Source organism: Vitis riparia, chromosome 1, assembly GCF_004353265.1.
Source record: "Vitis riparia cultivar Riparia Gloire de Montpellier isolate 1030 chromosome 1, EGFV_Vit.rip_1.0, whole genome shotgun sequence".
In the NCBI taxonomy this organism is placed as follows: domain Eukaryota; kingdom Viridiplantae; phylum Streptophyta; class Magnoliopsida; order Vitales; family Vitaceae; genus Vitis; species Vitis riparia.
Genome location: NC_048431.1, coordinates 17,002,160 through 17,029,322, shown reverse-complemented (window position 1 = coordinate 17,029,322; position 27,163 = coordinate 17,002,160). Strand labels below are relative to the sequence as shown.

General features: G+C 34.6%; 2 protein-coding genes across 17 annotated transcripts; both read right to left on the bottom strand.

Annotated features, from left to right (window-relative positions):
* Nucleotides 1–1,560: 1,560 nt before the first annotated feature.
* On the bottom strand, nt 1,561–3,958 carry LOC117924032 (GDSL esterase/lipase 7-like). Its single transcript, XM_034842584.1, has 5 exons — nt 3,530–3,958; nt 3,310–3,440; nt 2,681–2,929; nt 2,278–2,530; nt 1,561–2,192 (listed from the first exon to the last, which is right to left on the bottom strand). Exons 1-5 carry the CDS (start codon nt 3,819–3,821, stop codon nt 1,975–1,977), a joined length of 1,143 nt encoding a protein of 380 aa, XP_034698475.1. The 5' UTR covers nt 3,822–3,958; the 3' UTR covers nt 1,561–1,974.
* A 945-nt stretch (nt 3,959–4,903) lies between these two features.
* LOC117916045 (putative pentatricopeptide repeat-containing protein At1g13630) lies at nt 4,904–19,776 on the bottom strand. 16 transcript variants are annotated; one of them, XM_034831977.1, is made up of 10 exons: nt 19,254–19,329; nt 19,064–19,155; nt 18,848–18,927; nt 16,521–18,657; nt 13,835–14,477; nt 13,312–13,437; nt 12,088–12,220; nt 9,775–9,925; nt 9,550–9,622; nt 4,904–5,883 (listed from the first exon to the last, which is right to left on the bottom strand). In XM_034831977.1, exons 3-4 carry the CDS (start codon nt 18,903–18,905, stop codon nt 16,604–16,606), a joined length of 2,112 nt encoding a protein of 703 aa, XP_034687868.1. In that variant the 5' UTR covers nt 18,906–18,927; nt 19,064–19,155; nt 19,254–19,329; the 3' UTR covers nt 4,904–5,883; nt 9,550–9,622; nt 9,775–9,925; nt 12,088–12,220; nt 13,312–13,437; nt 13,835–14,477; nt 16,521–16,603. The 16 variants fall into 16 exon arrangements, with proteins under 16 accessions (XP_034687868.1, XP_034687862.1, XP_034687778.1 ...); XM_034831971.1 differs by having other exon boundaries at nt 18,848–18,912; XM_034831887.1 differs by lacking the exon at nt 18,848–18,927 and adding an exon at nt 15,375–15,585 and having other exon boundaries at nt 19,064–19,776.
* Between the last annotated feature and the right edge of the window lie 7,387 nt (nt 19,777–27,163).

The following is a 27,163-nucleotide window of genomic DNA, read 5'->3' as shown; positions in this document are numbered from 1 at the left end:
TTGGGATTTAATTGTTTACTTATATCTAACCTCATGATGTTTTTTTTTTTTTCACTCTATCATCATTTTTAAGGACTTCTCTTGACGCATCTAAATCAAGCATTTAATTTGAAGGTTGTAAAGATTTAAATTACTCTTCCAAATAAAGCTCTTGTTTTGCTTCATTTTGACAATTTACATGCAATTTCTTTGTTGTGCACTTAGAATTAAATTAAGTGCTTAAGTATGCTTGTGGGGATGTAAATTTTTCTGATGCAACTATTCCATTTAAGTCATAGATTTCAAAGCCTTCTTTTATCTCAGCTAGACTAACATAAAAACAATGGACCAAATTGATCTATTAAGGGAACAGAAAAAGATTTTGTGTAGAGAAGCGGCACTCCAATCAGATGCTCTAAAGCTATTATCTAAAGGGGCTGCAAAGAACCCTAGGAAGGAACAATTCATGTAATATCTTGATTTCTTATTTTCTATGTTGTGAACTATTGTTGGAATGTTTGTATATCCTATCTTAATGGGCCTTTTGTATTTAAGGTGGAAATGAGAAAGTTAAATGATGAAATCAAAGGAGGAATGAACAAATAGTTGTACTGGAAAAGAAATTGCTCACTTTGCTGCTGCTTCTCACAATAAGATGGAAAAATTGGAAAAATCACAAGTTCACTTTTCACAATTTAAGTTCACTTTTCTTTATAAGTGCATCTCTAAAATGTTTGTTGCATGTTGTAGTCTATTTCTGAGCTAGTGGGGCAACTGAATGAGAAGTCCTTTGAACTAGGAGTGATGCAATCTTGTCCACTTCAACCTAGGAATACTGTTTCTTTAATATCTGTATGATGTAAACAAGGGGAAATACATGTTACCGCCAGCATCATTGTCATTTACTATGTATATATACTGGATGACATGTTTTTTGAACATGTATAAACATCCCAAATCTCCCCAAAGTCCTTGAAACACGTTGCCTAAATCATTTGGATACATCCAAGGCAGTTCAAGTGCAACCATGACTATCACCTAAACATTCTCCTAGTAGTCCATTGTAGGGCACACCGGACACTGGATTATTGGGTTGTGTAGAACAGAAATGTAGACGAGTTGTGCATAACAGAAATATAGATGAGAGATCCACCTTTCTTGGAACCCCCATTCTTATAAGTTTTTTGTTTGTCAATCAATCAAATTTGCATTGGCGATTGCAGCCAACCACAACCTACGCCACATCAAATCTTTTCATCGCGGTCTCAAGAATTTTGTATCCATCTAAACCCTTGCAATGGCAGAAACCAATGCCTCATGTCTAAACAACCTACTTTCAAAATTTTCCGTCTATAATTCCCTTATAGTCATGACCAAAAGAGAGCCGCAGCTATACAACACATTTAGTAGCGGTACTAGTTTTAGCTGCCCGATCTGGCCATGGCTATAGACTTTTTTGCCTGTAGTGTATGTATATATTAGCTAATAAAGATGATCTACTGCACAGATGGAAAAAGAAAAAATGGTTATGTGAATTGTTAAATGATTTTTCTTTACTTAATTTCTAATAATTTCCTTTTATTTGCAGAAACGTGTCAATGTAATCAACTGACATGAAAAACGAAACCATCGCAAATGATCTTAAAGAAAAGTTGGCATCTGCTGCTTATCTTCAACTCGGGCCTTAATATTTGCCACTCGCTCTAGGAACTCGACTTTCACAGAAAGAGGTCCTGGACTTCTGCTCGTAACAGTCTTTTTTATCGCTCAACTGGTAATTTGGTCAAGAATTCATGTCAGTTGTTCTGTTTCCGGATATGGGATCATTTGGATTTCATTAGAAGCTTAATTTCTGGAAACCCAAGTGGGAACTTCTCATAGAATGTTTGGCATAACCGGCATATGATGTATGAAAAAAAAAAAAAAGAAAAAAGAAAACACTAGGTAATTGGTTATTCAGTTAGGCTTAATTTAAGTGGGGCATCTAAAGCTTGGTCAGGACTTTTGAGTGAGTTGGAGAATATTGAAGGGAGTGCAAAGGCCAGTAGCATTGAAACATTGGCTTCCAATAGCCTTGTGTACCGCTTGGGTGGGGTGAAATGAGTCCCAAAAGAGATGGGAGTCCCTGTCTTGGCAAGGCCTTTTATTTGGGATGCATGGTCCAGTTCCATTGTCTCCAACCATGCAACATGGATTTCTTGTTTCATTCAGTCCTGGAAACAATGACAATAAAATTAATCCAATGATCAATTTTGGATCAAAATATATGTAGTAAAGGAGAAGAAACAAATCCCTCACCATAACGAGCAGGATGCTTCAACATGTCGTAGGTTAATCTATATGATTCTGCCTTTGTGAATGTTGAACCTTCAAGTATGGTGCTTAGGAGATTAAGCTCATTTGCTAGCTTCTTGTTGAAAATGGACACCAACTTATTTGTATCCTCCACGCATCGAGTTTTTGGTTTAACTTTGTTCAGTATAGCTGGAAAACAACCAATTGCGGCGATCTCAAACACTACAAATTTCCTGGCACCCAAATAGTATAGTTCCTGCAAGTATGATATCAGCACAATGTCATAAGACAAACAGTATGAATATTCATTTTTAAACATCAATATAACAAAACAAAAAAATGTTAATTATTATGCAAAATGTGAATGGAATAATCTTCATAAAGGTCTGAGGCCATGGAAAATTACCTTCAAATGGTTTCCCAGCTCCTTTACAAGGAGCTCTCCAAATTGTTTGGGGTTGTACAGGCTGCTACTGTTGTATTGTTGAGGCTGGAGGTAATTATTGGCATAGTCATTGCCTCCTATAAGAATTGCAAAGATGGACTTTGACAAGTGGTTTGATAGCTCATTTGAACTTGTAAAGTGTAGAGGTATATAATCTCGAACTGTCTTTCTGAACAACTTGACCTGTTTCTTCATGCATAAGTTCCCTCCCTGCATGATAAACCCGTCAAGAACAAGGATCCATTTCTCCATCTACTTGAACAGAATCATGAAGTGATTTTACCATGAATATTCAGTTGACTCATTCTCATCTTTGCTCAATTTCCAATCACATTAGTATGCGCTTAATGATATTTAAGTCAAACCCCACATGGAGAATTCAGACTTCCCCAGACTGTTTTAAGAAATTCATAATTGATGTTGAATATGACTAGATTCCTACAAGCTATATATGTCCCTTATAAATTTCTGCATAACAACATGTCTTTGGAAATTGTTTACAAAATCTAGATTCAGGATTCATTCTATGTTCTAGGAATCAAAAAAAATGCTGAGAAAATTTGTTGTAGAAAAGGGGATGCATGTATTACCAAAGCACTTCCAGTTTCAGGGAGGATTCCAGCTGAAGCGGATGCATAATTAAAACCCTCTAAGAAGTTTTTCATCACACTCTCTCCGGTTTCCAAGAATGGAGGAGATATTTGCAACCCAAGAGAGAGAGCTGAATATAAAGAAAAACAATTAGTATCTTCATGACAGAAGCTGCAAGGTTATCCCTCTGATTAAACCAACCCATGTCTCCAAACTCACCGAAGTAATCGGTAATTATAAGGCCGTTTGAGAATCTGCCCGTGACTCCACTTGGGAAATCTATGCCATAAGGCGGATAATTTGCTTTCGCAAGTGTTTTGCGGTTGTTATTGTTGCCACTATCAAAGAAGGAGTCACCAAATATGAATAAAGCTGGTGCAAGCTGGCCTTGAGATGCCACCAAGGGTACGAAGAAACATTGAAATATACAGACAAGGAGAAAATACATGAACGAAAATCCCATGTCATATGTCCTGCCCCTGACACCAAAAGAGAAAATCGTCTCAGGCATTTGATCCTCACATGAGGGTTCATTCCAAATTCAAATTTCTTATCAATTATTTTTTATTCAAAGGTGACTGCTACTAGTATGTATTTATAACAATTGAAAGAAACTGGAGAGAAGATATATCCTACCTGAGAATGATGGTGATGATGCTGACTACTATTATTGATTTCAACTCAGACAATCATATTCGTCTATGAAAGAGATGAGTCTCTGTATTTTATGTTTTTTTTTTATTTACGTTTAAAGCTGTTATTAAAAGCTTTTAAAAAAAACGGCCTTTGCTGAACTGAAAGCTCTTGGTTCTCTATGAAGTAAAAATGGAAAAACGTAAACTAGCCAGAAAATATCTATATCAGAAAGAGTACTGCTTTTACAAACTTCGGTTCCATTTATAAATTGTCACCGTCCCATAATAATCAGCATCGGGTAAATTCAAAGTATCATTAATGGTAGAATTTGAAACCAAGACTATATATTACTTACTAGGACCATACTTCTTAGTGTTTGTACTGACCAACTGGACTATCTGTTAATTTATGTTCCAAATTATTAAACTAGGATATTATAGAATCCAATTTGAAATATTAATATTGATGTTAAATTGGACACACGAGCTGTGGCAGCAGATGTTCAAGTTTTATATACATAATCCATGGCTCAATTAAAAAACTCTAATCCCAAAATTTGAAGTATGACAAGGTGGATGCTCCCTCAACATGGAGGTGGTCTTTATCATATCTATCATGGAGTGAGAAACGCCTGTGAAAAAGCTTATGTTAGGGCCATAGTTTGAATAATTCCAAATCCAATTTTTCATGAGCATTGAACCCTAACCACTATATATCTTAGAGCCATAATTTGTATCATTCCAAATCCAATTTTTCATAAACATTGAACCCTAACCTCTATTTTCTCATCTTTAATTTTGCTATGAAAATGTGAAAAACAAAATCAAATAAGTGTTTTCAATAGGAAAAGAGAGATGTGCAACGAATGGTACCTAAAGTTAGGTGAAATTTTTTTATAATAAGATAGGTTGTTGGCAGATTGAGGCTAATGAGTTGGGAGGATGAATCGATGGGGGATAGACCAACAATGGAAAGATGCTCATTATCACACTCTTAGCAAGTTATCTCTTTGTTTTTACAATGATTAAACCAAAAAATCTTCGCAAATTCTAAATGTGTAGAGTGAGGAAAGCTTTGTTGAAATAGAACCATGGCATCGATGATACTGGATAAGCTTTGTTCCACTCAACTATTCCCCATGTATCAAGAATAACAAATACCTCCTTTCCTTCAAGTCCTTAGTTGAACGTTATCCATGGCAATATGTTCCTGAATGAGCAGCCACATTTCCATCCTTGTATATTTGCTCTGTAAGGCTCTTTAAGTCCAACGACATTAGGTTTATGCGACACAGTAATCCAAGCAAGGGACTCGGAGCTCTTGACCTGCCGGTCATCACAGTTATTCTTAACAAGGGTGGTCCTGCCCATTACCACACATCCCATCAAAAGTAATCACGGTGAGTTGTCTCTCCTTGCACCATCCACGGTCAACTCTTTTCTGGGCTGATCAATGCCCAAAATATGATTATCTGCTTCCTTGGCAAAAAATGAAGCAACTCTAGGCTGGTGCAGTCTATCAACCCTAGCACTGGAACCAACCCCTCTTCATCATAACCAAAGCATCAAGTATTTCTCCTACCTGAGATGGAACCAAGTCAAGTTGTTTTATCCTCTCTGTCCTTGCGATGCCATGGTGTGCTTCAAATGTTCTCATAAGTGGAAGACTGCTGCAGAGAGAACAAATGAATCCATGCCCTTGAGGGCACTGCACAAGGTGATGGATCAACTTGTCAAGAACATCATGTGTGTCATAACTCATCTTCTTCTCTGACATCTGCATTCCTCAAAAAAGATCTTATGCTCTCAAATCATCTTTAATTTCATTAACTTCTCTGCACACCCCAACAATTTGGCTTCAACAGTAAGAATGAAACCTCACTTAAAAGAGTAGGAAGTTGACAGCACTCTGCCATTACTCCTTGCTCTCTCCTCTGCCTGAAACAAAATCTAAGGTTAGAAAATCACTGTTTCTACAACTTGATCTCAAGGAAAAAAGAAAGGTTTTGTGAGGAAACATTGTAAATGGCAACATTTTAGTAGATGGTGTTGAAATAATGACATTAGAAGTACCATACAGATGAAACAGAGGAGAAAAAGGTTGTCCTACGCATTCAACAAGAAATGTTTCCTCTGCTTGAAGCAAAATCTACGGTTAGGAAATCACTTTTGCTCCAAATTGATCTCAATACAAACAAAAGGCTTTTTTTGATAAGAAATACAAACAAAAGGCTTACTGAGGAAACATTGTGAATGACAATGTTTTAAAAGATATTGTTGAAATTAACTGCATCAGAAGTATCATAGTGATGAAACATAAACAGAGGAGAAAATGGTTGTTCTAGCCTCCTAGGCATAGACTGTCAACAAGAAATGTTGTTTTAAAAATCAACTATTCCTCTCTCTCTCACACACACAAACACACATTTAATATACAAAAAATTACAAAGGTTAGGTAGGCCTCTCTTTCTCTCATATAACATACAAAAAATTACAAGGGCTATCTCTATCTCTCCTTTTTTTTTTAATTTTTTTTTATACCTTGTCATTTTTACTTGGCATTCCACCATTTAATATGACCTCAGGCAGTAAAATTACAAGGGTTAGCTAGGCATAAATAATCGGCATCAGGAAATGTGACCACAAGGTTATGGTCTCCTAACTTTACCCTTAACTTTATTTGGCACAATTCTTGACACTTCATGATTAAATTTTGTTCATTTTCCAGCAATTTTCTTTCAGAATATTGCTTCATTGTAGAGAGACCCTTCTAAAGAAGATGAAACATCGTGTGATTAAAAGGAGAATAACCACTAAAATTGCTTAATATTTCAATAGTACTGTATCAACTTGCAAAGAGTAACTGCTGGCCTCCAAATTGAAAATACCTCATATACCTGTATATTATTTTCCATGTAACCAAGAATAAACTGACCCAAATCTTGTGTACATGATTACCTCTCTTAATATTAAGGTTCAGGAGAAAATGATTAGAACTTAGAATGCAGACTGGCCAAACTCTTCTGCAATTAGGTCCCAGGCTAACGGTTTCACCCAACCTGAATAACAACCTTTTTCCCAGCCTTCAAAGGTTAGTTTCATAAGCTACTAATATCCACACAAATATACTCTATAGTTACATCGGTTTTAAGGCTCCATAAAGTCCATCCATATCCTTACATAAAATCCTAGGCATACTTTCAACATTTTTTGCATCCTTGGGAAGGAATTGCAAGGCATCTTAGTGTTTGGGCCTTCTACTTTTGCCATAGCCCAAAAATTAATCTCACTATAATCAGAAGATTCAGAACCATTTTACGGTTTCAGGCAGTAAAATGATTCTTGATTAAAACAATCCAAATTAAAAATTTAGAGACTACAAGATCAGACTCACTCCTTTGCTCCAAATTTCTTCCAACAGACGATACCACAGGCATAAACAACTGAAGCATCAATCAAATACTGTAATAACAACATTTCACAACCTGAAGATCACCCATATGCATAAAAAACTGAGACACTACACCATAAAACATGCAAGACATGTCACAAAAACTATTTTTTTTTATGGGATGTAAAAAAATATTATGCTCGCAAATAGCAATGTCATAAAAAATATTATGCTTACAAATAGCAATATGCTAATAGGAAAAGAAGATTGGCCACAGAATGGCATCAAATTATCTAAAATCAAATGTTCCAGAGCTATCATGTTCATCTGAGATTGCAGTCCACATTTCCATTGAAATCATTAGCTGGAAGCTTTTTCTTGTAAATTGGATCTGGGATCAGAACCCCAAGCCAATAGAATACAAGATTCTTTGGCAAGTAACAAATAAATCTCAATATCAATTTGTGTATCAGTTTCCTAGTCAGAATCATTACTAGAAACTTCTACTTAAAAATATCGACTGATTCCACAAGGTCCTGTGCAAAATCTGTGGGGTGAAATTGATGTAGGACAACCCTAGGATGGTTGCCTACACTCAAGGGTAGATGGGCTAGGGTTTTACTTTTAGGGTGTAAGGAGAGGAACAAAGAATAAATTTGATGGTAGAGAAAATTATAAGATAAGAAATAGAGAGAAAGAAGAAACAATAAAGAAAAGATAGAAAACCTTAGAGTCTCACTAAGGTCTTCTAAAAGTCTCACCTAGAAGAAAATCAATGGAGTCTCACCATTGAGGGTTGCAACCTTGCAATGAAAGAAAATATAATATTATTCATCAATTCATTCCTTTGATTTACATTGATTAGCCTATTGATAGGCTTTTCTAAGAAATTCAAAGTCTACTAGGACTCTAATAACCTATCATGACTCAAATTCTAATTATATTATAACTCAACTAGCTAATCCTAATTAGACTCCAACAAATACCAATCCCAATTCAATTCTAATTAATATTATTCCTACTTAAAGTTTACTTAGGTCTTCACTTTCTTCCTTGAATAAACTTTAAAAGGCTTTCCCCCATCAGAAATCCTTCACCTTGTGCAATGCCAACATGAAACTTCCAACCCAATGGTCCTTATTTGAGCTCCACTTAAACAATCTTCTTCAGTACCAGTAACCATCAACTGATGAAGAGGTGGTTATACAAAAATCTGCAATACTTGAGTGGGCTCCAGTAATGACCACCATTCCTACCATAGACGCTACATAATAGAGTACTTTGGGCAAAATATTGTCAAACCCACTAGGCTCTAGCACCCTGAATGTGAAGAAATTCAAAATTCTCTTGTTAGCGGGATTTTTGGTATTTAATAGATTAAGGGGGTTTGTTGTGAAGGTCGGTAGTCATTCACATGGGTTTTAGACAATTCTTATTTAGATTTTGGGAAGTTCTATTCGGCAATTCAAGCAAAAGGATTTTAGTAACCATTCTTCTACTTAAGCAAGAATTACAAAGACAATTTACAACTCAACAAGTGCAAATTTTTGGCAGACTTTGCACTCTTGAATGGTGAGGCACCAATTATTTCTTTTTTAGGTAAGATAGTTCCTAAAAGGCTCTATGAGACTAAGATTTATCCATCTCCCCTTTTGCTTCTTATTCTTCTTTTTTTTTTCTTTTTGTTTACCTCTCTTTCCTGCTGTGCAAACTGTTACACAACCAACCAAACCTCACCTAATTTTATTTCTAGAACACCATCCTTTGACAAGGAGTGAAACTTGGGCGGGTTAAGCCGGATTGATGGTCAACCCAAACTCAACCCAAGAATATATCACATTTGACCAAAGCTTGACCCTACCCAATGTGTAACCAGAGTTGAACACTCCAAGCTCAACTCAAACATATTTTCCCAAGCTGGGGCTGAAATCAGTTTAGGCTATAGTTAGAGAAAAATGTATTGGATAGGCTCAAGGTGGTCGAGTTACACAGATAAATCAAGTTAAAAATTCAGGCTGGCTCAAATTGCACTAAGAAAAACAAAACAAAAAGTATAAAACATATTAGCAGGCCAAAACAAATATTTCTTTTTAATGCCCTTGGGATTCCACAGACATACCATAAATTATATCCATTTTAAATCTTCTAAAGCTCCAATAGTCCCACAGAGAGATACAACAGTCATGACATCAAGTTAAAATAGTTAAACGTACCTTCAGACTTCTTGCACCATTTCTAGAAGTGAAAGGAATCTACTTTTTGTCCACATCATGGATAAATTATGGCCTGAACATCACCATTGATTAAACAATTAAAACCAGCTGGTTACAAGTTGATTTTGGGAGTAGGGTAAAAGTCGAATAATTCAAAAAATGAAACCATTTGACAACTAAATTAAATTTGCTATAGGTAAGATCAAATAAAACCATACGGAATACCTGATACTGGCTATCTTGTTGATCCATTTACAGGTTCACAAGGCAAACCATCAGAGTCATGTAATAATAGAACCATCAGCTGTTATTCGAATCTGAGAAGTATCCTTTGTATCACAATGTAGCCATAGGTTTGGGTCCAAATGCCAATAAACTTTAGAAGGAACAAGCACAATTGATAAGATCTAGCACAACAAAGGAATTCTCAACATTTCCATGCTTCACAAAATATTGAAAACTTAGTTGCAATATTGCCAGAGACAAAAAGTGCACAAAAATAATATTGTTACCCTTCAATATTAAAGGGTCCTTTCTCTTGGAATTTAAATTTCCGCCATAACCTTTTAGATTCTGAGATAGAGGACTTAGAAGGCCTCATGCGGTCACTTGATGGATTGCATCTCTCTCCTTCGGTTCCAGATGCTAGATTTTGGCCATTATCTTCTTCAGGGCTTTTCTCAGTCAAATCCTTCTTTCTAGCATTATCTCAATTTTCTGGATCTCCTCAGGTTTTCCCTTCTAAGTTCGTTTGGAATTCTCAAGTCCCTTTCAAAGTGAAGTCCTTTGTCTGGTTAGTGGCACACAAAAAGGTGAATACTAACGACATGTTACAAGTGAGAAGACCCTACAAAGCCCTTAGTCCTGATATTTGTATTATGTGCATAAAGCATGGGGAATCAGCAGATCATCTTTTTCTTCATTGTCCCTTGACAATTAGGTTGTGGCACAAATTATTTCAATTAGCTAAGATGGATTGGGTCCCCCCGAGGAACATCTTTGACATGATGTCCATCAAATTTAATGGTTTTGGTTCATTTAAGAGGGGGATAGTTTTGTGGCAAGCTGCGAGCATTGCTCTAATTCGGGTTATGTGGTGGGAAAGAAACGCGAGGATTTTTAAGGATAAAGCAAGGAATTCAGAGTATTTTTGGGACTCTATTGTTTTCCTTGCTTCTCTTTGGGCTTTATGTTCCAAGGTTTTTAAGGGGACTCCCCTTAATGTGTTACAACTTGATTGGTTAGCGGTGTGTACTCCATAAAGAATGGTCCTTCATAGAGAGTTCGCTTGTTTTACAGTGTAATTTCCTGTAGTTTAGTTTTCTTTGGCAAGAGGATTTCTCATCCTTCTTTTTGTACTTCTTTTTATTTATTAATATATCTTTGTGTTGTTTCCAATAAAAAATAAAAATAAAAATTAAGAAAGTCAAGTGTCCTGACTAAGGCAAGTTTATTGAGTAAACTTCTAAATCCATGTAGCTGTTTTTTTGCAATTTAAGAATTGATGAGATTTCAAAGGTAGGCAACATCCTTCCCTTAATCCTATTCGCAACACTTTCCAAGGGATGTTCAAGAACACTTCTAAGTGAAATCACAACATCAATTCATCAATCAAAAGAAGCCAAAAGGACTGGAGCCTCATGTGTGACCTGCAGATGACATAGTGTTCATAAGCAATAAAATACTCCCCATGAGTTTGTCACACCCAAATGACGAAGTATCAGTTGATCCAGCTGTAAAAGGGTAAGCACAGAAACTACCACTTATTTATTTACTTATTTTTATTAGTTTGAATTATAACTACAGGAACAAGAGGACACTATGAAATCCTTGGAATCTTTTGCAACAAGTTGAATCAAGACAGAACTGCAAGAGTGGGAAGCAATACATAGACATTGAATATGAATTGAGCTCGAAACCAAGAAAATGATCTAATTCATCAGTTTTCATTACTTAGGTTCAGTTATATACCTATATATACATACATACATACAGGTCTATCAGGAAAAAAAAAACTATACATACATATATACATACATGCATGCATATATATATATATATATATATATATGAATATTAAAAAGAAGGAATACTAATCTGTCACACTATATTAAAAGTTCAGAGGAGGAAGTTTGGCTATGCTTCCTTAAAGTATAATATTAGAGTATTTATGTCTTATGTCAGTTTGAGGAGTAAGTTTGCAATTTTATAATGTATTTTATTACATAAAGAAAGCCATATTGCATTAGGCAGTGTTCATGTTTGTTTACACAGTTTTTTTCTTATCTTCTTCATTTTTTTCTCTTTTTCAACATGCCAGCGAACCAAGAAAGTACAAGTGATGATTGCATCTACAAGAAGTTAGAGGTAGCGCCCGGACAATTTAGGACAAGATGATAAAAATTTGTCTAACATGATTCAATCTCTGTTAGTGAATTAGTAAGTAGTGACTGAAATCAAGTTCAAGGTACTACAATGATGAGAAGAGGACCAAAAAACTTAGATTGAGGCAATCAGAAAAGGCATTAGGCGTCTGACCTTCAGAAAACATGTAGGAAGGAAAAAAGGATTCAAGTCACCAACCAGAATCATTGCACTGCAGGGCCTTGTTGTTTGTGTCCTGGTCAAACAACATCACAATAGTGATTGTACGCACAAATTTCATGAAATCCTGCAAAAATAAGCAAAATAATAGTAAAAATATGCAAACAAAAATTTGTATTAAAAATAAATACTTGTAGAGTACAGACTCAGATATAATATTCTTTCCTCTGATTCTTTCGCTTTAATCACAATTCGAAAGATGATAGTGAAAGTGTTTTCTTGATTTTTTAAAGATCAATAAAGGGCCTCGAGTGGCTTTTTCCCAAATGAACTTGTGGAATAACGAATAACACGTGTAGTACTTCTATTGTTTCTCGGACTTGCAGGGAGATTTTATGAAGCCTTTTTCTCTTTGTGAATCCTCTTTTCCCATTTTAAGTTGTTTTGTCGATCCCTTTCATTAAAGGAAGTCACCATTATTTATAGGTGAACTTAGGGAATTAAATTTGGAATCCTTAAGATTTGGTTGCTTAATTTAAAGAATTTCGTTCCTTGATTTTTAGCAACTTGTCTCCTTCATTAAGAAAATTTGCCAATAAGGGAATATTTATTTTTAATTCTCTTTTGACTTCAATTGAAAGATTTATTTCCCTAGAAATTTGCCAACAAGAAAATATATATTTTGAATTCTCTTTCGACTTCAATTGGAAGATTTGATTTTATTTGCAAGACTTAATTTTGCAGCCTTCCAAATTTCGCTATATGTCACCTTTTGAATACATGTCAAGCGTCCAATGTGTATGACTCATCACTTGTCAAGTACAAATTTTATTGAACTAGAGAGTCACAATTTTGATGATCAATTCAGTGGTAATTTAATCCTCTAAATTTTTATGTTTACAATGATCTCCATTTCAATTTTGGCATCAGAAATATTACAAGCTCTATGACAGGAAATAACGGTCAATCAGTTCTTGTTACCTCCCGCTAGATTAAAGAAAAGCAAGCTGTAATTTCAAATAAGAAATACTTGAAGCATCTATATGGATGATCCTTCACCAAAAAGAAAAAGAGCTTGGAGCAAAGTTGCAGGATGGTAGAAGGCAAAGCTTCAGCAAGTATTATAAAATTTCAAAGAACTTTGTTGTTCCAGAACAGATTGCCACATCTTAACTGTTACAAAGATAGTTGAAACTGAGTGTGGACAAGTATTTTTACCAGAAAAGCAATTGCAGGAAGCAAGAGAACTGATGTCTTGGATGTCAGAAATCTTTGAGCAATTCACAGCAGCACAGTGAGTCAAAGAGATAACCATCAACTAAGTCCTCAAGCAGCTTCTTCAGTCTACAAAATATTCTATGTATTACCATGAAAAATTATTTTACAAGTTTCACAAAAGTATAACGGAAGTATTTCAAAAGTCAAAACAACATTTATAGAAAGTATAAAAGCAAATTACACAAAGCAGCCTATACTTCTATGAGGAGTTCAAAAACAGTGATGAATACCATAGGTCTTTCGTACAATTTTCTCATCCTAGAGTGAAATTTAGGAACTTTGCCCATCTTAAAGTTGTTTATATATAAAGAAAAAGTCAGGAATGCCGCTCATACTGCATTTAGTGTTTTACCTATACACACATAATCCTGCCCCAAGAAGTGCATCAAGTAGACAACCAGCACAAAACTCTTTACATATTTTAAATAAACCTGCAAGTTTGTGATCTAAGATGGTGAGTTACCTGGAAGGCTACATTCTGATAGAGAATATATGGCACTAGATAGAGCTGCACGTTGAGACAAGTTTCCTAAAGCCCACCCCAAGCAGTTAAGGTTTATGCTTTGTTGATTTAAACAAAGTAGAGCATGAGTAGGCCTTTCATGGGGACTCTAGTGGGCACAAAGGGAGGAGAATTTTGTCTTCATTCATAGGGACTGCAACTTTGGTAAGATTTTTGACCAGTGATAATCTGGTGTACAAAAGGAGGGTACTTCACCACAGGTGCTGCATGTAAAGGAATGACAAGGTGACAGCCCAGCATCTATTGATGACTGTTGTAGATTTTTTTTAGGGTCTGGCACATGGCATCTGCAAGGAAGTGAAACAGGTGTTCGGGGGGGCAGCCCTTTGTGCTTGCTGTGAAGCATACAGAAAGAAAAGAACATAAGTCCGAGGGATGAAGCTGCCAGTGTTGAAGCACAAACAGATGTCAATAGCCTCCAAGTCTACACTAATCCAGAGAGAGTTGTTTGATTAACTTTATTGATGACATATATTGTAGAGGATAGCTCCACTTTTTTCCTCTTTTCCTTTCCCCATTTGATCCCTGAATACTACACATTGACTTGCATTTGCCCCTTTGTGGAACCTTTTGCAATTTTTTCCTACACAAAATGAATAGAGGTGCAGAACCAGGGGAAATATCAAAAACCAACTTTTTAGAGTGAATTTGATTATACTCAGTTTACAGAGAGGTAATACAAATAGAATTGAAAAAGTGATCACCAAATTAGTAGAAAATAATAAAACTCAACTCTTAAAAACTTTATCCCAACTTTTTTAGATTAGCTACATGAATCCTTTAAGATTCCTCTAAATCTTAGGCCAACCCGTTTTTTCCAATAACTTCGACCACATTCTTTTTCTTCTTCCACTCATTCATGAATCACCTCCAACTTAATCACATTGCACCTTATGGATGGCTAATTCCCTCATGGCCAATAAGATTAATAATCAAACATGTAGGGATTTCTGTGCTAAAAGATGTATTTTCACTTATGTCCACGAAGTCCTGAGTGCATCCTATGATCTATGGGGGAATCTAATGTGTATAAGTGCATTTCAACAAGGATTGAAAGCTAAAGAGTGTTAAAAATTCATTCAATGGAAGTTGGGAAAGTTGAACAAAGCAAGTGGGGTTGGAAACATGAACGGAAAAGCATTGAAGAATGGAAGGAAATCCAGGGGAGGAATTCTGAACAGAGATTGCTCAGAACTGCTCAAGAAAGATTTAGAACAAACAAGGGAGTCCTTAAAGAGCTCAGTCAAATGTATTTCGTGCAGGAGAGTAGAGTTGGGAGTGGATTCAAGGGCTAAGAATTGTCTAAAACCTTAAACCGCTCAAGGTTGCATAAACTGCTCGAGTGAGCAGATTATGGGCAAAGGGTAATCCTACAAACTGCCAAAGGAAAATGTTAAGATCACTCAAATGAGTGGAATAGGAGCAGTTTATCCAACTGAAGGAAATTGGTTAAAGTACTCATGGTTTTTAAAGCACTTACAGGTGAGCAGAATGGGTCAAGTCTCCAACATCTACCGTTCTGAACAAGGAAGCATGAGCAGAATTTTCCCCTGCAGAATATGTTAAATCGCCTACTTGAACGATTTGTGATAAATTGGTGCTACTGAGTGCTTGGGCTGAGATGCTTGAAATTTTGAAAGTCTTCTATAACTTTCCATTGTGATGTTGCATTGTGAGAAGTGGCCATGTGTCTTGTAAAAAAAGTTAAACAGGAGTTTAGTTGGAGACTTGACAACTTTTGGAATTCATTTGTGAGATTAGAGTTTAGTAGAGATCTTTCATTTTCCTGTCTTCTCTCTCCTAATATTCTTACATGTTCTCACATTTTTCTTGGACGCAAACAAGCTATGTGCGCAGATTCACATGGTTATAAGGATTCTCCTTTAATTCTGTGGAAGATCCAAAGAAATTAAAGACACAATAATATAAATTCTTCATATTATTCTCAGATTGAGTTTTGTAATAGAATGAATGATTTCTCCAGTAAATCTCCCTTAATGAGATAAAACCGATGCTTAGATTAGTTCAATGAATGCTTACTAGGTATTTGATTCATTGACAACAGTTTTTGATCAATTATATGCAAAATTTCAGCTAGATCTCATGGTCAAATGAACACAAAAAGTACAAAACGAGATTGCGAAAATTGTGACCTTTTAAGATATATTATGATTTCAGCATTGATTGCCAATCCAGAGATTTTTCTTCCTGAGGGACGTAGCTCCAAAGTAGATCAACCTCTGGATGCTTTTACTTTCTGAATTTAATTTTATTGATCTTTTGAATTACTCATTCCACTACCTCGTTTGGGATTTTACTTCAACTGTTTTTATCTCCAATTGATTTGTGTGTCAAGATTTCCTCTCTTATAAAATACTTGTTACACAAATTACCAATCTTAGAGGACAATAATCTGGAGTACTTTACTTGGTAGCCATAACTATGTTTTGATCAGAAGTGTGAGTTAATCCAATTCTGGAGGCAATAAATTTAAATTTTAATTGAATTTTATACCATGTGTGATAAAAAATACATCACCAATCACATAGCATACCTTTCAAACTCTATTTTTTAAATAATACTACAATTAAAAATTAATATGAAAGAGTGCAGTGTAATGCTATACCTTGTGCACCAGACTCCCATGTCAACTGATACATCTGCTCTTTCTATAGTGAGAATCACAAGAATCATTGCTTTATGGTGGATTTAAACAGGAAGCAGGCCACATTTTATCATCATAGCAAATATCTCAAATACTGAATTGGGATCACCACTTCGATGGAAAGCATTGAGCATCACCAAACAAATATCTTGATCAGGAGGAATGCCATGAGTTAACATCATACAGAAAAAAATTTTTGCTTCAGTTATTAAATTCCTTTTGCACAATCTATTGATCACAGCACTATAATCTCTGACGGAAACCTCAAAACCCCTCTCCACCATTTGATGGAAGAAGACCAGTGCATTATGTACATCACCCTTAGCACAATGTGCTTTGATTATTGTTGTGTAGGCAACCTTTGTTAATCTTATACTTTGGTCCTGAAGAGTAACCAGTAGTCTATCAGCATCCTTTAAGTTGCCATATACACAAAGGCCATTAATAAGAACATTATATGTAACAGGACTAGGCTGAAGACTATGCTGCAACATTTGATTGTGTAACTGAAAAGCTTTTTGTAGGTCATGAGCTTTGCAGAAGCTTTGAATTACAGTATTATATGTGATTTGATCTGGGAATAGACCCCTAGCATACATATACTCAAGTAATTGAACAGATTCATGCAGCCGCCCCTCTTTGCAGAGTCCTTTCACAACTACAGTATAAGTGATTTGAGTAGGTTTTATAGCTTTTGCTTCCATTTCATGAAGCATGTCAAACATGCTATGCATATCTCCCACTTCACAGTATCCATTCATTAGAGTCGTGTAAGTTACAGAAGTTGGCACCAAACCATGCACCTTGATAGTATCTAATAACTTTACAGCCTCAGCTAGCTTTCCCTTTTTGCAGAAACCATAAATAAGGGAATTGAAAGTCACAATAGTTGGAGAAATTCCTTTTTCAATTATCTGTTTGTATAACCGTACAGCTTCCCCAATATTACCAAGTTTTGCATACCCATCAATCATAATATTATAAAAAATGATTTCCTCTGCCACATCACTCTTTGTTACTGAATCAAAATACATTTGTGCCTCTGAAATTGCCCCTTTTTCAAAAAGACCTGATATAATAGCGCTGCATACAAAATAATTTGGGTAAATTCTCTTGGAGCACATTTCCTCATATAGTTGAATAGCCTCTTGTACTGCCCCTCGCTTGCAGAGGCCATGGATGAGAACAGAATATGTTAAAAGATCTGGCTCCAAGCCAATAACTTCCATTTCATGAAGCAATATCACTGCTTCATCAATTCGTCCACTCTTACACAAACTGCTTAACAATACAGTGTATGTGACAATACTCAACTTTAAACCTTGTGAAAGCATTTTCTCCTTCAACTTAAAGCTTTCTTCAATATTGCCCATCTGGCAATGCCCACAGATCAGTATTGTATATGTAACGAGATCTGGATTTAACCCATTAAGCAGCATTCTCTGAACAACCTTCCAAGCCCCACTTATCAAACCAAGTATGCGAAATCCATTAGCAAGAATGTTATAGGTAACTATATCAGGTTCCACTCCATGCTTCTCCATGTCATTTGTAAACTCTAATGCTTCTTCCATAGAACCTGCTACACATAGCCCATGAAGAAGAATATTGTAGCTATACACATCAGGAAGTAATCCATATTTAATCATCATGCAGAAAAATGACTTTGCAACATCCACAGAACCCATTTTACAAAACCCTGACATGAGGGCATTGAATGAAACAACAGAAGGCCCAAACTCTTCCCCCCTGGTCTCCCTCAAGAAAGTTACTGCATCTTGTAGCCTGGACTGCCTGCACAGACCATCTATAAGGATAGGATTAGTGTACTCATTCTGTGGAACCCCACTTGCTTTGATTTCATCATAGACGTCCCACACAATATCAGTGTGCCTAAGGTTGTACAACAAACTGTTGTAGGTTGCTATTGAAACTTGCAAGTTCAGGACTTTCATCTTAGCAAGAACAAAAAGGGCATCATGAACCATCTCAGCCCTTGAATAAGCACAAGCCAGCATATCCCACACCACATTATTCAAATCCCAGTCCCTGAAGCTATTGCACAGAAGCTCACAAAGGGAAGGCGCAGACCCAGAACCTATTGAAAATCACAAACAATAGAATGAGAAACAAAAAAAAACCAGCACCAATTAACTGAAAATTTCAGAAATCAACGAGCCCTGAAATGTGGTCTGAAGCAATGAAATACGCTTCTACCATTGAGTTAAAAACAACATAGATTCATAAATATGAATTGTCGCATTCAATAATTCCTACAGTTCAATTACCAAGAAAACGTAGGGAAATCCTTAACACAGTCTGGGTCGGATACCAAGCAAACAGCATCCCTCACCTGAGCTCAAGACAACTAATTGGCTCAATAGACAACAATTTCCATTTCAAAACAAGATAAGATATAAAATTCAAAATTTTAGTTACACTTTTTCCCACAATTCCTCAGCAATCAAACGCACACCACCCAAACTAAAATTAAGTAAGCATACCTTCTTCTTCCACCATTTGGTTTAAAACGCGGCGCAACTCCTTGGACTGTCCTTTTCGGGCCACAACATGCGAAATAATGAACCAAGAAACCCTAGAATGCCGAAATCCATACTCATTTCTTAATAAATCAAACAAAAAAAGCGCAGAGTCGGAGTTATCGACTCTCAAACTAAGGAGAATTTGATCAACCTGATGGGTATTCAGTACCGAAGCTAGGGTTTGGAAATGATGCCCCCAGAGAAACTTAGAAGCACCAAAGCTTCTTAAACCAATGAGGATTTGGCGAACGGCGTCATTAGGGATAGAGGCGTCGGCGGACTCATCATGGAGCTTGGCGGCAGAGACTGAGTGTTTGGTGAAGACGAGGGAAGTGATGGGGCTGAGGTTGAGAGATTTTCGGAGTAAAGACCTCCATGGATAGATGTGGTTGAGCATGGAACAGGAGTAGGGTTCTGCAGAGGGAAGTTTCTTTACAGGGGAAATTTAATGTAGCGAGTAGAGAGAGAGGTGTTAGTTGTGAAGCAACATGAGAGGGTGAACTGATGGGAGGTTTTTAGGGTTTAAGAGAGCCGTTGTGGTGCCGGGAACTAGAAAGCTTGAATCAGAGAGATTTTTCCTGAATTAGGAAAGAGGAGAATGAAAGCAGCCAATCGTAGAGGTCTAAAGCTTTCAAGGTCCACCAGGGGCATGGCCGACCCCAACCCCCCGCCACCCTACCTTACTTCTTCGGCCCCGCCATAGCTCTTGTTTTCGTATATTATTTAAAACCTTTTTTTTTTGTTCTTCACTATAAATAATCAAATAAATGAGTTGTAGCGAATACATGTGAGACTACGAAGGCAGTAAGCTAAGCAATCTGAGGAGTATGTTTGGACCTTAAGAGTATTGCTTTCATTTCCCATGAAACCAAACATGCCAAAGAGGGTGGTCCTCGCTATAGTAAATGCTTGTTGTAGGGTTGTGAACTTCGGGAGCTAAACAACCTTAATAGTGAAGTGGTGTTTGTTTTTTGGCTAAATAAAAAAAGTTAAAATATTTTTTTTTATTTAGTTAAAAATACCTTATTAATATAAACCAATATAATTAAAGTAAACTTTTTATCAATAAGTTTAGTTTAATTATATTAATTAATGTTAATGAGTTATTTTTAGTTGAATAGAAAAAACCAAATATTTTGATTTTTCTATTCAATCAAAAAACAAACACCACCTGAGTTTGAGCATTAAAGGATTTGACCTATCCCAACCCAATCTAATTCAGTAGTTTCTCTATACATTAGAGGACCTAACGGGATGATCTTATAATAAGATAAGGATTGAGTTGAGGAAAAGGAGCACCCCACTTAATCCTTCCATTACATTGTTTTCTTATTAATCAGTGACTACTTTACCTTATCCTCTTTATACAATTGGTTGGAATTTACAATATTTTTATCTCACAAATTTGCTAAGAGATACAATTCCTTGTGGACTAACCCTAGTATTCCACTTGACAATAACTTTCCACAAGGATTGGCTCGATTATTCTTATTCAAGGATTCTTCTGCCTCACAAGTGTCGGTCAATCCCGACTGCACTGATGCGACTTAACCATTGTTTATTTACAGATGCTACTTTGAAACAACTTGGAGGGGAATGCATTCCTTAGAAGTTGCATGAGCACTTTAACCAAAAAATGTAGGTCATAACTAAATGAAAGTAGCATTACTTCAAACCAACAAGAAAGAAATCCAATTTGGAGTACTAACCAAAGGAGTGGCACTCACAACACTTCGGGATTTAACAAACCTGTTCTCTCATAATTATTAAAATATCTACGATTTGGATAGACAAGAAATTACGTGAGCACCCTCAATAACAAAAATGTTTCACGGGGAAATATCTTTAGTAATGAAACATTATCGGCCATTGAATATAATGTCACCAAGTATAAGAAGTACTAGTGATAAAATACTTATTATTATAATATATATATATATATATTGGTTATTATTTAAAACTTCTTTTAAAATAAATGTTTCTTTAAGGAGAGTGCTTTTTTACAATTTTTATTTTTATATAATAATTATACATTTTTCGACACTATACAAACATGATGAAAACATTATAATGGAAATTTCATTCTAAAAGATGTTTACGAAAATCAAAATATATATCTCATAACTTTATTGATGATATATATAACCATTAAGTGGTTATAACAAAAAAAAATATATTTGTTAATAACTACATAACAAAATAAAGTATTAGTGGGTGTTTGGTAAACCAACTTAATAACTTAATAAATTAATTTAAGTCATTAAATAAATTAAGTATGTCTAATAAAATAACTTAATTGTATGATTTAAAGTCAAAAATAACTTTAAGTAATAAATAAAAAAATTAACATATTCTTATGTCAATATCCTCATTTTACATTTTATTTCTATTTACTTCCACGATCTCTTTTGTTATTCCATGACCTCCACTATTACTCGATTTTCTTTGTCTTAGTTATAATTTATGAAGATAAATATGTCAATATAATAATTTAAAATAAATTTAAAGTTAATTTTATCAAACAACCTTAATACTTAAAGTAAAAAATAAGTAATAAGTTTTAAACAAAAAACTTAAGTATAATTTAATTTAAAGTTAACTTAAATTATTAAATAATAAGTATTAAGTTTTACCAAACACCCTCATAGTCTAACAAAGTATCAATTACAAAATAAGTATATTCATCTAGACAAAAAAAAAAAAAAAGTGAGGATCCATCATATGCATAACAAAAAGAGGAATAATGAGGACCTTTATCGACACACACTAATCTTTGCTCCAAAACTTTCTTACAAATTGCCATCATAGTCATGGTCATAGCTGCCTCTGGAGCCATTGGAGGTCTAGCATTTTCTCATATGAATATAAAAGAAAAATGCTCAAAATATAATAAGTTCGTAAATTAAATTTTTCATCAAAATTTTAGTATTATATATCATATTTCTTAGACAATTTCCAAATTATGCCAATTATGTAATCAATTTAATATTGAAATTTCAAATTAGTCAACGAAATTAAATTTTAGTGGAAAGAAACTTCCAAATACCTAAGTTTGTTATTATATGGTAAATAGTATTAAATTGCAAATAAAAATCTAATATTTATGCTAAAATTGTAACACCTCCAAAAAACACTCATAATCCCAAACTTAACTTTAAGCAAGGAAAGTCGACATAATAGGTTAATACATTAAAATTTTATTAAAATTTCAACATAATCTCTTTTTCTAGATTTTACTTGATTTTCCTTCTATAGTTTAGTATTAAAAAATATTGGTACACGCTAGTTGCTTCGTTCAATATGTCACTTCACTTATATATATATATATATAGCCCATCCCTCGGAACGAGGAATTCATTCTCTAAGCCCTCAGGCTCATAAAGCCTTAGGCTACGAGCTATAATTTCATTATGCTTTGCCCTCTCCATTACTAGTTCTTGTCCCCAAGTATGAGCTATATATATATACTCGCTCGTAATGGGGTCTAGCACAATGAAGTTATATCTATCAAATTGAAATCAATGCCTCCTCCCTCTATCAAAGTTTTGCCTTGCAACCTATCAAACTCTATTGAAAAAAGTATCGAAATGGCTTCTACATTTCAATATCAACTCTAAAAAAAATTATAGCTTCCCTTTTTCCTTTAAGTTTTACTTGATATTCTCCTTGTTCATTCCTTTAAGTTGTTCTCAAGAGTTTCTACTCCTATTTCTATATCAATTCTCATCATATTCCATAATTATTTCCCAAGAGGGTACCATCTCAACTATAGGTTTAAGCTGACTGATTTTTATGTCTTTTCTTTACAAAATATTCTTTTTGAGCTTATGAAATATCATTATTTTGCATAAAAATCACTCATTGTTCAAAGTATGTTTTTATATTAAAATGTGAAGAAAGGAAAAAAAAAATGAACTTACTTGGGAATTCGTTTATCTATGATAACATTAATTAATCCTTATTTTTAATAAAATCTCTTAAGTTCATTAGACTTTGAAATATAGGTATACACTCTTGGAAGGATTATATGAACAAAAAAAAAAAGTAGAAGGGCATGAGGTAACCAAGATTTTGGGTTTTGGATGTGTCTCTTGTGCCATACACTTTTAAAGACAAGCCTTTCTTTAATTGGAAGTGAAAATTTTGGGTTTTTGAAGTGACTCTTATGCCATTTAATAGTTAGTTTTATGAATGTGAAATGTAAGTATACACTCTTGAGACACTTAACATTTCTAAATTATGTCTTGGTGTGTACTCTTCTTTTTTTAGTTTTGGTGGGTTTGGTGTATTTGATGCACTTTTGTGTGAACATTTGATGCAAAAATATTATTAGATGATATATTTGTTAGGATAGAGCCCTAAAAATTATGACATGATGTAATGATTTTAGATTCATTAATAAATTTATTTATTTATTTATATTTTCGTTTTCTTTTAATATCCTATTTGTATAAATTGGTTGATCGCTCAGATTTTTGTCGTTTAATGGATCAAAACAAAATTTATAACCTAATTCACTATTCTATAGCAATTTGTACCCGATCAAAAATGGTTTTAGTACAAACTACCGTAGTATAGTGGTATTTAGGTATCGTCCACAAGGATGGATTATTCTCGGTAATTAAGGCTTGAACGAGATGATGAGAAATGATGGTGATCAAATGGAATTTACTTGAAATTGCATGATAAAATCTCAAGATAGCAATGTATTCAAATTGAATTGAAAATGAAGTGTAAAAGAGAAGAAAATTTATAAGATGTGAGATTCTCGGAGTTAGGATTTTCTAGAGAGCAATTTCCATGGTGAATAGGTGTTGAGATCTAATTCTCATCAAGTTAGATTGAAAACCTAAATTTTCATCTAAACTGATTTTTGCTTTAGCTTTAGATCTAGATCTAATTTTTCTTAAAATTAGGTAATCTAATCCAAGAGGTCAATTTGAATCATAAATTCAATTCATCTTAAACTATCTTCCAATGATTCACACAATGCAACTATTCAATTTCATCAAATCTAGCATTAAGAATTTGATGAATCTACCTAGCTTGCATTGTAGTAATCATTCAAGACAATTTGAAGAGAAAAATCCCCAAATTTCAATTAATCAATCAATTGGATCTAATTACCTTTACAATTCAGGCTCAATTCTCTAATTCACCATAGATCTTGCCTCTAGATTCTCCCTCCTCCGAGAAAAACGAGATTTAGCCACTCATGCTTGGAGATTTGATCTCACAAGACATGTTTGGCTACCGAGAAAATAAGAGAAACTGAAGGAAAATGGAGAATTATATAGAGAGAAGAAGTATGAAAAGTTATACAATTAGAAAATGTATCAAAAAGTTCTTCAATGAGTTAATCCCGTTTCTATTTATAGGCCAAGGTAAAAATGACACTTGGCAACATTCTAGAGGTCTTCCGGATGCTTCTTCACCAAGGAAGCTGGAGGAAATGAATTTTCGCACGAGCCCTAGCAATTTCGCATGATGGTGCGAAGTGGAGAATGCAACAGCTTCCTTTTCGTTCTTCTGGAGCGTTTCGCATGACTGTGCGAAAATTTCGCATGGTCATGCGAAATTACTTCCTCAAAATTTCCTCTTATGCTGCAGCCACCTCCCTTCTGTCTCATTTCGCATGACTGTGCGAAAATTTCGCATGGTCATGCGAAACCGACAATTATGCTATTCCGGCTCCTCTTTACAACTTTTCTCATTTCTTCATGTTTAATCCATCTCCACCACCTTCAATTAAGCTTCAAAGCTTGGTTCAAGTGCATTTCCTCTTCCTCATGACCACATTATGTACCCTCCTCCATTCATTTTTCCATTTGTCACTCCATGCTTCAAAAATCACCTTAAAATATCTCCAAAACTTAACAAAAACCATTAGTATCACTTGCAAGGGTAGTAATGTATTACTTGGGCAAATTAGGCATAATTACTACTCAAAAGGTGTAAAACACATGAAAGTTAGTATCTAAAATATGTGGTTTTTGAGTAGTAATCATTGGTTATCTAAGCATATACCCTCATTTCACTTGCATTGTAAATGGCTTTGGTGCATTAGGAATTGCATAAAGGACAAAATTCCTTAGTTCCTTGCAAGATGATTAGTTGTTCATAGTCGGTTCATGGATTTGGGCAATCTAATGAAGATTTTAGTACACTACCTCCTAATTGAAGGAATGACCTATCTTGGCATTTGGGATGGATTTCCCATGGTGAGTGCACTAATGTGTACAGTTACTAATTACTACTCAAACAAAGCATATTTTGGGTAATAATTCTCATAAGATTCACATCTTTTGAGTAGTAATTATGCCTAAAATACTCAATTAATATGGTGTTGCCTTTGCAAGAGTTACTAACAAATTTATGAAGTTTTGGAGTCATTTCAAGGTATGATTTTGATAAATTGGTGACAAAAGAGATGCATTGAATTGAAGAGAACAAATAATTTTGATGATGATCCAAATGCATAATGAAAAAAGTAATGCAATTGGTTTGGACCGGGATTTGAGCTAATTGGTGGTAGTTAAGGTGGAATCAAAAGAATGAAATGGAATAAATGACAAAGGGAAGCTCAAAAATCAAATGTTGCAGATTTGCATGATCATACAAAAATTTCACATGAGTGTGCAAAATGGACCAGAATGTGGATTTGTGTTGTAGACCAAGGAGAATTTGCAAGTTGATTTTGCATGATCATGCGAAAATCTCACATTCATGCAAAATGGTCTAGGAAGTTATGGTTGTTGTTACTGCTCCATTGATTTTGCACGACCATGCAAAATTAGTTTTCTTCATGTGAATTGGATGAGCTTGTGTGAAATGATTGTTCTGTTGTTAAACTCCAAATTGCTTAATGGAAAAGCTTCTGGAAGAGCTCTTAGATGATGCCAAGTGTCCACTTGACCTTGGTTTATAAATAGAAACTTGAATCTTTCATTAAAAAGCTTTTAAATACTTTTGTTGTAGAATTTTCTAAATACTCTCTCTTAATAAAATTCTCTTTTTTTTCTTTCATTTTTCCTTATTTTATCACTAGTCAAACATGCCTTGCGAGACCAAATTTCCAAGCATGAGTGGCTAAATCTCGTTTTTCTCAAAGGAAAAAGGATCTAGAGGCAAGATCTATGGTGATTAGAGAAATGAGCTTTAATTGCAAAGGTAATTTGATCTAATTGATTGATTAATTGAAATTTGAAGATTTTTCTCTTCAAATTATCTTGAATGACTATTACATTGCAAACTAGGTTGATTCATTAAATTCTTAAAGCTAGATTTAATGAGATTGAATAGTTGCATTATATGAATCATTGGAAGATGATTTAAGATAAATTGAATATATAGTTTAAATTGATATCTTGAATTAAATAACTCAATTTGAAGAGAAATTAGATTTATACTTAAAGCTAAATCTAAAATCAATTTAGATGAGAATTTAGGTTTTCAATCTAATTTGATGAAAAGTAGATCTTAACAACTATTCACCATAGAAATTGTTTTCTAGAAAATCATAATTTCAAGAATCAATCGATTAGTTACACATTGAATAAGACCTACAATGAATTATAACCTAAGATTATTGGTTGTCATAATTCACCAAGCTACTTTACTACATGCACTCTTAACCTTAGGAGTATATTGACTTTGTACCAAAATTAATAAAACATTTTGATCTATGAGTAAGACCCTAATGTAGTCATATATCCTTATGACTTTGGCCACTATTGATGGATGTTAATGACAAAAAATAATCTTAATAGAGACACCATGATATCCCATAAGATTGAGATAGTGTATCCATTTGAGTGATCCAAATGACATTTGATTAGGAAGACTATGACAATAATAATTCCTTTAATAGGATTTTGACATATGCTCCTTAGAGGTAGAGTATGTTAATTTGATCACATAATAAGTGAATTTGTAACTTAATGATTGAAGATGTAATCTTGATAGATTGATAGTACTACCATGTTAGATTATGAACATCAATTCATAGGGAATGTTTCATGTAGTAGATAGTAAGACACGAACTTGACTTTCACCCCATTG

Coding starts and splice junctions, on each gene's coding strand:
- LOC117924032 (XM_034842584.1), bottom strand. CDS start 3,821: ATGCCTGAGACGATTTTCTCTTTTGGTGTCAGGGGCAGGACATATGAC. Junction 2,930..3,309: donor CTGAAACTGGAAGTGCTTTG/GTAATACATGCA, acceptor TTTATCATGCAG/GGAGGGAACTTATGCATGAA. Junction 2,193..2,277: donor GAAGCATCCTGCTCGTTATG/GTGAGGGATTTG, acceptor CATTGTTTCCAG/GACTGAATGAAACAAGAAAT.
- LOC117916045 (XM_034831887.1), bottom strand. CDS start 19,499: ATGCTCAACCACATCTATCCATGGAGGTCTTTACTCCGAAAATCTCTC. Junction 18,658..19,063: donor CCAAATGGTGGAAGAAGAAG/GTATGCTTACTT, acceptor GATTTTCAATAG/GTTCTGGGTCTGCGCCTTCC.